Raw genomic sequence first — 14057 nt, 5'->3', positions numbered from 1 at the left:
GCTCGAGTGTGCAATTGTCTAGTTCATAATGGTCGTAATGTATGATAATAAAAACAATATTATTTTGACAATTATTGAACTCAGCTTAATTGACTAATGAAATCCAATTTGAATTTGACTTTGTTACCAATCTATCCTAACCTAAATTCAACCAAGCCACAGGTCCAGTCCTAAAGGTAATGGACGAGGAAGAAAGAGAAAAAGAAAACGGAAACGGAAGCTCCAGTTTATATACAAATCTTGACTACTGATCATTCTTCAATTATTTTTCCAGCTTGATGTCTTTGCTTGTTTTTGTCAATCAGTTTGAATGGAGCATACTGTTTTCAGATTTGGTCATACTTGTTCTAGATTTCCCTTGTAGGTTGTGCACTGATAGATACTGCAGAAAAAACGAAAGTGTTGTTCGTGTATTCAACCTTCCATAACCAACCCTATCTTCTATATTTCCAAAAATCAATACATCCCTCAGAGTGGCCCTACCACCGGTTGTGTATCGGCTTGTGAAAACCCTGAGTTATTTTCCGCTGTCACCGTGTATTAACACTTATTTTCCACTTTCACCATCACTTTGTCTTCACTGCTCTGATCCATTCTGGCATATGAATAGCTGAGAGTTTAATCGGTGACTGCAGTGCCATGTACTTCAGTATATGGCCCCCAGTTGAGGTTAAGTCTCGGCGAAGCATTACAGTATCACTTAATCCTATCAATTTGTTCTCATTCTCACTCACACTTATGCTATGTTGGTATTGTCAAAGAAGAAGAAAAAAATCATTGGCGAGTTATGACAAGGCCAACAAGGCATCAATCTGAAGCCGACGAGCTAAACCTTATTCAATCATCCACCCCTACCTGACATAATAGAACAAAAATACATATCTACACAAACACAACAGCTTGTGACTAGATGAAATCTTCAATTCTCACGGTTGATGCAATCAATTCGCACAAAGAAATATGAAAAACCAGCATTGTCATCCGTGACAAACATGCAGACACTTTCTGTCATGGTAACAGTTATCATTATGCATCAACATACCTAAGACATGAGCTTTAAAACATAGATAAAACCTGGCAGGCACCTATGTTGAGCTGCTGTTATAAATGATCTATTTAGTGTTCCGAAATAGATATATTTTACAATAACCGTGCTGCTCAAGTAACAACTCCTTGTCACTTGTTATCAGTTGTCAGCAAATTTTTACCTGCATAGTTGGTAGTTTCTTCCGAGCAATCCTGTTTCTCACCATTCAGTGGTGGACTGGTGATAGATCCATTAATCTGTCATATTGAATTAACTGAATAAGCCTAACAATACAAGGCATGTCATTGTCGCGAACAATAAAACAGTGTGCACTAATAATAAAAAATAATTTGTGCACCAACGAAAATATGTTATTATATGATTGAGTGATTTTAAATTAGAAATAAAGAAACACCTAATTGTATAATAACAAATCACCATTAGTATACAAATTATTTTCATTGTTAGTGCACATAATCTAACTCTACTGAGATACCTAAATCAAATGTGCAAAAGCTTACCAAGGCTTGAGACTTAAATGAAAACGCATCTTTGGCGGCATGCATTACTGTTGAGTCTGAGGGCCTGTGAAACAGCAAGTGTGCTATGGATCGGTCTATAGGATTTGTATCCGTTTCCATATCAATAAATCCTGCACCCCTATATGAATCCAAATACTAATACTAGTGAGGAAAAGGAGAACAAATTATACAAAAAAAAAAAACTAGAAAAACATACAACAAGTTGGGGATATGGGAGATGAAAGAAAGAGAAAACTTCTGAACCAATAAAAGTTAATGTACTACACATTTCATGTGTTAGGTGCTATTGGACTCCTCACACATATATACCAACACCTAGACCTTTTCCAAACTAATATGAGACAACCGAATAACCTTTCCCTCACACATTGATTATGGGTTCGACATTCCTCACAACTAGCCAACTGAAGAAGCTACAAGTGATTGGTTGGAGTTGTTGCAACTAAGCTCTGATATCTCTATTAGTTGCTATAACATCTCTTCTATCTTAAAAGCTAGCTCAAAATATGAGATTTTCTCTCACTCTTAGATACTGACACCTATTCTTTTTCCCAACCAATGTGGGATAACCCAACAGCATGTCAAGTCTTATTTCTCAGCATATTGCCAACCTTAATTTATAAAAAAAATTTATGACAAGCTCATCAAATACTCTACATAAGTTGGTCATCAGCAGTTAATGATGAAAGTCAATATTCAGTCATTCGTCTTAAAATTGTTTTGACATATTTTCTGAACTTCCCTAATGATTGAGAGAATAGTTGGGCTTAGTCCATTGAGCTCAGTTCTGACATAGCATGATCTACTTCATGCAGAAGAGAAAGGCATCTAAGTAATTCATGCATCATGTTTTTCAAAATTTTCTCATCTGCTATTTCTTTTGGATGTCACAAAAATGGAACAATTCAGTTCCAGGTTTCAGTTTCCCCAAGTCAAACCTCGAGTTGGTACTTTCATGCCTATCTTCTCAGAAGCTATAGATATCTATGCACAAAAACTTGGGAACATTTGGGCATGCAATCAAGGAAAAATTCAAGAGCTTGATCATGTTGATCAACCAACATAATGGCTTGCTGCAGAGGAAGACAAAGAGGATATTAATATATCTTATCTGAAAAAGCATTAAAATGTTGCCCATCATTGTATACAGAGTAACATAGCAGTACACTGAGGAATGAAACAAAGTAGGGTTAAAGGAAAAAAATGGAAAAGAAATAACAAAAATTGGAGACGTGGAGCTACAGATTTAAGAACAAAGTTTTCAAGCGCTGTAAAGTTAAACTACATGGAAAGTCTTCAATTGCAGAATTTGTCACAATCTGAACAGATATTTCAGCATCTGATAAACACAGAAATAAAGGACTAAGTGCAAATATGAAGAAGGGGTAGAGACAGAGGGGAAAAAGTTCATAATCTACATAAGCAACTCACTGGACCTAAGATTTCAGTTAAGGGCAAAATGAAGGAAATCCATTTGTATACCAAATCCAACAAAATTGCTGTTAAGTATCTGTTAGGCCACCAATCATGCAGGTATACAAAAGGAAAAACAAGGGAGTTAATTACGGAAAGCTGGAAACTTTAATCACAAACAGATCGTCAGGAGATAATTCGGAAATACTGGGAGACAGCAAGCAGATGAAGTCTCAGCAAAACAATCAGGCCAAGATCAAGGAGCCCGAAGCAAAAAAAAAAAAAAATAATAATAATAATAAAAGACTATAATAAGAGAAGAGCGAAGGAGAAAAAGACAGAAAAATTCAGGAAATCTTTAAGGGGCTTTCAGCCCAAAGGCGGGGACTGACACCTCTATTGTTGGGGTATTTTTCTTTTATTGTTTTCAATTCTGTTGGGTGAATAATTGTTTTAGGGTGTACTAAGTAATTTTGATGAATAAAATTCTCTATTTGCTTTCTGTGTTGTGTTGATTATAGGAGTAAGATTGGATTATTGGTGAATTCTCTAACAATATCAGTCAGTCAAAGTAGAAAAAATTATATACAAATACTCATGGGTTAGTTGCATACTGATAACCAGTTTACACAAGCAAAGGCAGATTTGTTGATAATGAAGTCCAGAAACATAGAAGGTGAATTTCAATGCATCAGTTTTACTAAAAGTACTCAAAATACACCCAATTATCAGGGACATCACGCTGCCAGCCGTTAAATGTTAGTAGCCTGTCAACAACTTAAAAAATGGCCCAAAACCTAGAGTTTAGGCTCCATTTTACATCATATTATATATATGATTGTGCAAACAACATTCTTTACATGCAATATTTAAGAAAGGTTGAAATAGTCAAGAAGAGTGTGCCTCTTAATAAGAAATAAAAATGAGTAGGAAGGAAGTGCAATAACATACTTATTTGTTTCTTCACGCATCAGTGCTCCAGTTGCCTCTCTATCAACTCTGATGCCAGCACCTGAATTACCACAATTATGTCTTTGCTCTGCACTCCTAGCCAAGCGATATAGACTGTCCCTTATGCAAAGTTTTGTTCTAATATCCAACTGAAAATAAAAGCTTCAGTTTAGTAAATTCAGCACCAAAACGAACACAGAGAATTTACAACTAGCATAGAAGCAGAATACTATAAAATGCAAGCTGATGGGTAGAATATTTTACCCTATAGTTTCAAAGATCACAATCTGAAACTCAATTTAAAATTATTAAAAGTATTGACAGCATTTAATGAGTACCTACAGCTTAGATGCTTGCATAAATTGTCGTCAATCTTTAGGTAAAAAAAAAAAAAGAAACAGTTGAATTTCACAACACAATTCATGAGAACCTTTTTAAACTACGCTATCCCATCTAAAAATGGCATGCCATAAAATATGCACAATGCTAGTGTTCATTTTTCTTGCTGATCACTGTTGATTAATGCTTTACACTAAGAACCTACAAGCAGGTCCACTGTCTAACAATATAAAACTTTGTGCATTGATTATGCCCTCATTTATAAGAAAATCATTTTTCACAATCAATTGTATCCCATATATCACATATACACTTAGATTAACCTACATGGAGGTCTGAAATAGTTCCTTAGATCCCTCATCTCTCTCTTATGCATGCAAGATTCATTTTCATGCATTAGGACTTGAACACATTAGCTAATACAATGCAAATTTCCACCAAACAATATACAGTTTAATCTAGTACTATACACTGCTCTTTATGCTATACAATGTTGCACACCAAAATACCCTAAGTGTCTAAATGTCCCACATAGAAAACAAAATGATACATTTATTCTAAACACAGATAAATGTATTTCATAGTTGTTGAATAATTAATATTTTTTAGGTTGTTTGATTTGTCAACTGAAAATAATTTTCACAACTAATGATACAATTAAAAGATTTAAATAATATCTCAATAGCTTTAATATTTCAAAAGTGTTTTGGTTGTAGACATTTGAAGATTATAAGGAACGATTTTTAATTAAAAAATACAGTCAAATGCATGAAAAAAGGGTTTTGATTCTTTTGAACCAAAATTCAAACTTTTTTTGTTAAAAAATATTAAATGAAGTCTAGAAAAAAGTAGCCTAATCCATTCCCTCTAAAAAACCATTTCAAAATCTCTCGCTGTATTACTGAAAGACTCACATTCTGTTCCCAATACACAGTAGCTAATTCACTAGCTTATCTTTTCTCAAGCCTTTTATCATTTAAAATTTCATTAAAGAAACTTTGAGCTTAAAGTTAATGTGCTACCTTTTATTAACTTTATTCTATTGCTTATAATTTCTCATTTGACCACCATAATTCCATCCTTTTATGTAAGCCTAAATCTTGTTTATGTCATTTGATATTTCTAAGCAGACACAGGCATAGGCATATATAAAGACGAACATCAGGTTTCATGCACAATGCACACAGATTTACGTCTTCCAAACCTCACAAGCACTGAAATATCATGAGCACGAAACCTTCTGATGCCAATCCAGATTCAAAGGAAGATATCCCAAGTATTGAGATATATGGTTAAAGCTTTTCAAACTAATATACCTTGTCCATAACTTGCTGAAGCTGACAAAAACTGGTTGCTTCCAAAGAGATTTCATCCAACACAGAGCTCATGCAAGAGCTCTCTTGTCCATTTGAAGAGACTAATTCTGTAGGAACTCTAATGCTGACTCCATCAACTTCACTATTACCTTTAATCCCAAGTTCTGACTGGACTTGCTTCTGAACTGAGACTGCACTACAAAATTCCACAGGACCAGCAATATTTGCATGCTTGAAATTCCGAGTGACTGGTGCTTGTATATCCTGGCAGTGATACAGCTTTTCTCTCTTATCATTTGTTGTCACTGAAGGAGTCTCAAATGAAAGGCCATGAGAACTCTCCATGGACTGCACCTGATTTGATGCATATGAAGACTCCTTTGGAAGAGGAGATGTGTGAATATTGTTTTCATATTTGGTACCTGATGGAGTTGGACACACAGAAATTTGATCAGATGGGTGACTGTAGTCTAGGTGCATGTAAGGAATGTGTGTGGGGATATAATTCATCGAATTTTGTTCTATATTTTGCTTATGTGGCTGAAGGCCAGAGGTAGGGAAGACTCGAGGGGATGAATCTCCAAATGGATGTTTAAGATCAGTAAATTGCTTTAGCTCATCATAATGTGGAAATGAACCATTTTCCACAAGTCGAACTTTTTGTTTTCCATCTGACTTGTTCTGATGCTTCAGCTGCTTTTTTTGCAAATGGGCCTGTGACACACCAGCAGAATTACATTATGTAATAGAGGTTGAGTGTAGAATACTGCTCCTAAGGTTCACATGCACGAATAATGACTTTCGAACCACCTTTTATATATATATAATACAAATCTAATGCAAATGTATCTTCAAATGTTGATCAGATTATAATCCTTGAGAGGAGTTGGACACAACCAGCCAATAATTTTAAGAACTAATTGGGGAGCTGGTCCTGACACTCTGAGTGGCTGCTAACTACGACAACAAGAATGCACTCAAAACATTTAAGGATGTATCCATTAACGCATTGGAATAAGGAATAATAGGGATTACACAAAAACGTTGAAATGGATTTTATCTCGCATGAAACTGTCACAATTAACTGCATCATGGTGGAGAAAGTGGTAAAAGAGCCTAAAATTTTTTTCACAGAAAAACATATGCGGAAATTTGTACCTTAACGGTGATAAGAATAGAGTAAAATTTGAAATAGCCTAGCAGTGATACATTTACAAACACAAATAGCCCACTGACCTCATTAAACATCAGGTCATCTGCACTTTCTGATTGTGTATCAAATCCATTCCCGAATGACAAGTGATTAAGACCAGAATTGTCAGTATCCAGACATTTGAAATTTATATTTTCTCCAGCACCGAAAATTTTCTCATTGGAATCATCAGTTGAAGCACCCACACCATTTTCCCTAGAAGCTTCATGATGTCCTGGTAGGCCGTTCAATTTTGAGCCTGACTTCAATAAATCTTCAGGTCCTTCAGCAGCATTTGTAGTTGAAAACCAGCACAAATCCTCTTCATTACTAAGACTACCTAACCCAAAAATTGAATCACAACTCCTGCAAGAACAAAACAGATGTGTTCACTAGACAAAGTTAGAGTACCGTATAACATTGACAAAACAGTAGGGTTTTTGACGTGATAAAATTTCATAAAAGATAGAAAAAGGTTAAGAAAATTTTCAGAAAAAGAAAGAAACACTTGAAGGCTACCTAAACATCCTGTCCACATCTTCAAAATTTCCTATATCAGGCCAGCCATAATACAAGAGATCACTGCTTTCTTTGTCTTCACGATCACTATCAAGAAAGCTGAGATCATTATCTGCTTGGGAAATGTGATTGAGTGGATAATGGTATACATTATCATCCTCTGACACACACTTGTCACCCAAAATATGATCCTCTTCACTGAACTCAACCACCTTAGCTGCAGTGCCACTATTTTTTGATCCCTGAGTTGACATTCTAGAACCATCTGATGCTTCACTGGTCACCTCTTTGGGTGTGTCACTATCACAAGAAGTAGGAAACACGTTATCCTGTGTGTCAGACCATGAACCCTTTTCCAACATCTTAACGTTTTTCTCCATTCCCTTTATACCATATATAGTTGAGTTATCAGCAATGTTTGTAAAACCAGTCACTTCACATCGTGATTTCTTCCGGCCCTCACCCTGAGTTGCATACTGGTCAACATATTCATTACTGGGATGAGGCACTATATGATCGTCACTAGCTTCAAATTCATCCCACACATTATCTTCAATCTGGATCATTAACACATGTAGTCATAATCAAGAAATTGTCAGTGGACTCTTCTTTGTAGAAAGAAATAAAACCTAGGGAAATAAAATAATGGGAAGAAAGACAGTAGATACAGTCTAGAAGCCACACAAAATTCACCGTAAGATTATAGGAATTAAGCAAACAAAAATGCCTTGCGAATGAGTAAGAATTTATAATTTCATCCTAAAAACAACCAGTGTCCAGTAATCATATCATTGATGCATCTGCATTTATCAGTGTACTAAAATTCTGTCTGCTTAATAGGTAACATTTCACAAATAATGGTAAAAGCACTATCAACAATAAAATGTAAACATAATACACTAAGATATTTTACATGTAAAGACATCAGTGGTAAATGACTGATGCAATATATACGGTCTTAAATCTCCCAAATTAAGGCACAAAACTCTTGCTAGGAATTATAATAAAATCATATGCATAACTAGGAGCTCATAACCTTCATAAACACATGGACCAAAAAATAAGACAAGCAGAAATTATCTGACTGAACCATAAATTTCAAAAAATAACGTTGCCATTGAAATCAACTTAATGAAGTTAGAGAAGAGGTAAAATAATCCCTCAATAGATACCATCCCCACAAACTAACAATGAACCGTAAACGGAAAGTTATAAGTCTGAAAGTCTAATGCTTCAAAGAAAGCAAAAGAAGCTGACTTTACAAGGCATGATAGGAAAAAAGCATTTAATGCAAGAAAACAGACTAATGCAGTCACAATCAACCCCGGTTTCATTTAGATTATTCACAATAACTGCAGCCGAACAAATAGCTAATCATCAAAGGAATATGAGAAGACTTTGAACCTCAATAGCACAACAGAACCAAAAAAAAAAAAAAATCAAAGAGAATATATAAACAAAGGAACCACAATAGAGCAATACTCTATTTGTACAATAAAAATAAAAAAGAAACCTTAGATGTTACAAATATTAGAGGGTAGAAAGAAATACTTTTTAATTTCAAAAAGTTTATTTTAGTTGCCAAAGTTTATTAATGGATGGTATAATCAGCAATCACCAGCCCTAAAGGCCAGCAAGTTAAAGGGTGGAGTTAACGGAATTAAGAATAGAAGGTTCAGGTAAAAATTGCTTACGATACAAAAAACAGTTAAGAAAATTGGTTAAACAGAAACAACTTAAATCAAAGTTCAGGCCAACAGATTCCCAAGACTGTCAACCAAAAATTAAGAGTGGCTACCAGAACCAACCCTTGTTAAGCAAAAGGGGCTCACCATAATTATATGAATCCAGTTATAACTTGATAAAACATATCCAGCTGAATTGGGAACACATGCCAATTTCAAATTAGCTAAAGGGCAGTAATTTCTTTGTTAGCCTCCTGCCAGCAAATAAAGGAAATTCCTCGCTATAACACCAATATAGGCTGTAAAAGGTAAGGCGAAAACAAATTAGCACATGAAAAGAAACAATTCAAAACAAAAGCTTAATGTAGTTATTACAAAAATTCATAATATCAGATCCATATCCAATAATGTTCCAAATGTAATCTTTCTTTCAAACTTTGGATGAATTGTACTGTATGCTTAACCACATCATTTTGCTCTGGTATATGAGCTTAAATGCTGGACAGCATAATCATTCATAACAAATAAAGCACATGTGAAAACAGATGCCTACCCTCAACACCTATAAAGGGCCAAACTGGAGGCATGAAATTGTAACAAGAATTTGAGAGGATCAGCATATAACACTATGCTCACTAATAAAAGTGATAACATTTAAGAACCCAATCAACTTGTAAATAAAATAAGTTTCCTATATTTAGATGAATAACTAGAGTAGGGTGACCAGCAGAGATGTAGCATTAAAGTTGAAGACTCCATGATGCTTGCATGATAACAAGCACAATATTTATAGTAAAACATGAAAAAAAAAAAAAGGAATCTCCAGTCGATGGAAATAGTTTAGAGCTTCATAAACTGCAAACAGAGATAAGAATTCATAAAATACACTTTTTTTTTTCCCCTTTTTTAACATTACAACAGTAGCAACACAAACTTGCCATCCGCAAACAAGATAGAGAGGCCATCCACAATATGCCCTCCACCCGTCACTGAATTCTTTAGTATTTAATGATTTCCTAGAAAAGAAAAAGAATCAAAACTAAGGAGAGAAAAGATGTTTGATAATTGTAGTTAACTTAATAACAACTGAGTATAAAACTTGCTAGAATGACAAAAAACTAGAAGTAAACTTGTTAGAGGTATAAAAAGGGTTAATTTTCGACAGGAAAACTTGCCATCAAGGAGACAATGCAGCATGGCTATAATTCATAGTACTAATCAAAATATAATTGAATCTTAAGACATATAATAGTAATAATCAATTGCCTCAGTTGTAAAAAGTATTATTTCCGTTTGATCCCTCTCATTTTACCTTGAAAAGCTTGGTATCAACGGAAGCATTAATAGCACAAGTAAATTATTTATTTCTTACACCTTTTTAAGACCATGAAAACTTGGTGCCAAAGTAAGAAAATAGCACCCATGTCCAACAAGGCGAAACCAATTGAAGAAGAAATTTACTACATAGGCCAGCAACTTTAGACGTATAAATAAAAGATAAATTTAAATCTGCCCAAAGTCATCAAAAAGGTCCAGTAAAAAAAAAAAATGAGGCCTTTAAAGATCATGCATTATGATAACTCTTGTTCTATCATTCCGCTCATACTGTTTCACTTCAATTCTCTCTCCCACTTCTCTAACTTCCTGCAATCCCTCATTTGAAATTCTTTAATTAGTAGTCCTATAGTACCAACAAACTGTAGTGAATTCTGTGGGAAAACATCACCTGTTTTCCTGTTGTCTGTATAATCAGATTATGTAACATTATTTTTGTATTTTGGTTGGTAGGATAAGGGTTGTTTTCTATTTTAAATATTCAGATCTTATTCCAAATATCTTAAGTTTTTATACTTTTCCTCGTTTTAAGGGAAGTAAGTTTTTTATCTGCCTATTTATTTACGCCTCTGGACTTTGCTTTAATTCAAATTAAAAATATTGAGTTTTTCTTCTTGACTATATCTACCAGTACACAACCTTCCACCCTAAAACTTCAGAAAGCACTATTATTACTGTTCTTGGATGAAAATACTTGAATTTTCAAACAAACTACCTTCCATGACATTTATCAAACCCACCTCCCACCCCAAAAGAGAAAAAAAATAAAACAATTATTTTGAGCAAACAAGTCAGAAAAGTCGAAAGGTGGATAGTTCAAATTTCAAAGACGGTAGAATCTATAGGTAATAAAAATCAAATGCAAACTAAAAACAGCCAGAAGTATAACTTCACCAAAGAGCTAATAACCATAATTGAAAGAATACAGACATTTAAACTCTCTTTAAGAGTTGACAATGACTGAAATTTGGATGTATATGTCCTGTTTCCTTTTAGTTCTCAAAGACCACATAGAGCAATCAAAGACTGAACCAAGAGTAGATATTTTTTCTTTTATCTCAATTTAAGAGGCATATTCCATCATCCTAAATAATTAATTGCTAATATATTGTTTCTTCATTTCTCCAACAATTTATTTTTACATAATATAATATAGACTGAAGTGATAAGACAATTCAATCTTGAAAAAGAAAATTACAAAATAGCTCAACTTTCCATATGGTTGTTGTGCCAACTAAAATTTTAAGACACAGAAGACTGAAACAGCAAGTTTAGAAAAGCTCAGTTCAATCTATTGAAAGAAGGTAAAATTGTAGCAAAAAGAAATGTTTCTGCTCCTCATAGTCCACCCAAATGCCTTAAGAGCAATGTTACACAGATTTGGTTTTTCTTTACATGAATAATGAAGTAAGGTTCAATAAGATGCAATCACACAAATTATATTTTTTTCTCTTTCTGATAAAATTTGCTCCCATAGTTCAGGTCATAACTTGCAACTGTGTGAAACAATAAAAGGATTTCATACATTGCGTGATTTGAAGCTGAAGCAATAATTCTTATGCTTCCTACATATTATGATGTTTCCATATTTTAATCACCATAGCATTCTACAAATTCTTGCTAATCAAAATTATTACACCTCGGCTTCATCTCAAAGCCTTTACGCTTTTACTAGATCGTGGTTTTCTTGTCTGATGTCCAAATCCCAGCACTCTTATCCCTTCTATCTCTGAGCTCAGGTTATGTAAGAAGGAAAAGAAGGTATCAGCAACATCTGATTTTATTATGGGACAGCATATGATGTTCATATTGATCTATTATGCTCCTTTGCATCAAGCATTGCTTAGACCTCATTCAATAATTGTCTGAGCTCTACCAAATCTTTTGTTTCATTTCTTATGGAACAATCACAAACACTTTTTTTATCTTGTATTTACTATCTAAAATTCAATGCGTAACCTTAGCATTCAATGTGTAATCCTGAATAATCTCATTTCCCAATTATTCAACCATTTAATTTTACCGAGTTCAATGTTGGCCAGATTAGTCAACATTTCTTTGCCGCGATGCAACAACAAGATGTTATTTGTAATAAGGAGTCCTTTACCATGTTTGTACTAACTATATCACTAAGTACACTGTAGAAGAGTAAGACATAAAAAAAAACACTCTGTTGACTTTACACCAACCAGAAGAGCTCCAATTTTCAGCCCTTTATCAACTTATTCAGCTTAAAACTGAAAATTACTCCAAAGCCACATTTTTAAGCCCTTATTTTTTGTTCTTCAATTTTCTCCTGCAACTCAAAACTCAACCTAATATATCCACCTTTATGGAAACAACCACAGTGAAAAATGAAACCATACCAAACCAGACAAAGATTTGATTTAAAAATTAATTTAAAAATCAATTAACCTGTGATTTATCCTAAAATTTTCTTGGCAAACAAACGCAACATAAATAACCATACAATAGAATTAAAATACTTACTAATATTATCAAAAACACGTTTGAATTTCTCTAAACAATTCAGTTCCACCTTTACTGACTTATTCACCTTAAACCTAAACCAAATTAATATTCTGAACTCACAATTTCTAGGCCCTTGTATTTGTTTTTCACTTTTCTAATATGTTCCAGATTTATCAAAGCTGCCACAAAACCAGACCAAACAAAGCAAAGATCTAACTTTAAAGATTAACTTAAAACAACTATTCACCTCTCATGTACCATAAAATTTCCCCACAACCGAACACCACATAAATCAACCAAACTAGAACTTAACTGATCACTAAAATTATCAAGAACAAGTGACTTTCTCTAAACACTTTAGTTTCAACAACAGAATCTACTAAAACAAAGCAAAAGAACAAAACAAAACTCACCCCAAATCCAAAGCCAAGCGTTTGACGAAGGACAATCAACTGGAGATCTCAACGACGACAGAGGTGTGGAGAGAAACGACGCCGCTTTAGTGAAAAAAAAAAATCGAGTGCTTCGGGAGGTTCTAGAGCAATTTCTCTGGAGAAAGCACTTGATTTTTGTTTAAATTTTTTAAAGAATTTTTATATATTTTATTATTAAAATTGGTAAATGAAAAGAGAGTCACGTAGGTGATGACACGTGGCTAGGAGATCAAAACAAGGCAACTAAGCGAGTGATAGATATCAGAATTCGTGGACGAGAGAGAGGAGTAAGATCCGATCAGTTTCGCTAATCCTATTGGTCCACGTACGTCCTCCTTGTAGATAATCGACACTTGGCGCGTAATGCTTTTTTAAAGAAATTGTGTTTGTTTGTGGTGTGCACGTGATCGCATGTGCTGACGTAGGCTCTGCTTATGAGGTTTTATCGGTTTAATTTAGTTTAAATTAAAATGTGTCACCGCCAGATTTTTTGTCGCTTAGGGAAATAAATAGGATTAAGTTTGAATTTAATTTGATTTTTTTTTTTAGCGATACTGGTTATTTATTTTGGTAATATGGTATGTTATTTATAATTTAAAATTAATTTTAATTCTATTTAAATTAACTATAATAGACTTAAATTGAATTAAAGTTAATTTATATTAGACTTTAACTTAATTAAAATTTATCTCCATTTAGAGATAGTAATAAATTTAATTCAAATCGTATAAATTTAAATTATTTATTCAACGTGAATGAGTTAAATTCAAATTAAAAAATTTTTAATTTAAACACAATTTAATATAAATCCTCTCAACAAAAATTATTTTTT

At 33.7% G+C, this 14057-nt stretch overlaps 2 protein-coding genes across 3 annotated transcripts; one reads left to right on the top strand and one right to left on the bottom strand.

Annotated features, from left to right (window-relative positions):
- Positions 1–900: 900 nt before the first annotated feature.
- Positions 901–13365, bottom strand: LOC123227598 (protein LNK1). Of its 2 annotated transcripts, XM_044652655.1 has the most exons (8): positions 13205–13365; positions 9132–9283; positions 7300–7856; positions 6825–7146; positions 5589–6302; positions 3934–4082; positions 1549–1687; positions 901–1284 (listed from the first exon to the last, which is right to left on the bottom strand). In XM_044652655.1, the coding sequence occupies exons 2-8, from the start codon at positions 9132–9134 to the stop codon at positions 1177–1179; spliced, it is 1992 nt and encodes a 663-aa protein (XP_044508590.1). In that variant the 5' UTR covers positions 9135–9283; positions 13205–13365; the 3' UTR covers positions 901–1176. The 2 variants fall into 2 exon arrangements, with proteins under 2 accessions (XP_044508590.1, XP_044508591.1); XM_044652656.1 differs by lacking the exon at positions 9132–9283 and having other exon boundaries at positions 13205–13360.
- LOC123227723 (uncharacterized mitochondrial protein AtMg00370) lies at positions 11722–12440 on the top strand. Its single transcript, XM_044652840.1, is given in 2 exon segments — positions 11722–11726; positions 12059–12440. Coding segments are annotated over 2 exon segments (387 nt in total).
- Positions 13366–14057: the final 692 nt, after the last annotated feature.

Source organism: Mangifera indica, chromosome 10 (assembly GCF_011075055.1).
Source record: "Mangifera indica cultivar Alphonso chromosome 10, CATAS_Mindica_2.1, whole genome shotgun sequence".
In the NCBI taxonomy this organism is placed as follows: domain Eukaryota; kingdom Viridiplantae; phylum Streptophyta; class Magnoliopsida; order Sapindales; family Anacardiaceae; genus Mangifera; species Mangifera indica.
This window is presented reverse-complemented; position numbering and strand designations above follow the sequence as displayed.

Excerpts from the sequence above, each read along its gene's own strand:
- LOC123227598 (XM_044652655.1), bottom strand. Across the intron at positions 7,147-7,299 it reads GATGTGGACAGGATGTTTAG|GAGTTGTGATTCAATTTTTG; the intron begins GTAGCCTTCAAG and ends TTGTTCTTGCAG. Across the intron at positions 4,083-5,588 it reads TTCAGCAAGTTATGGACAAG|TTGGATATTAGAACAAAACT; the intron begins GTATATTAGTTT and ends TTTTATTTTCAG.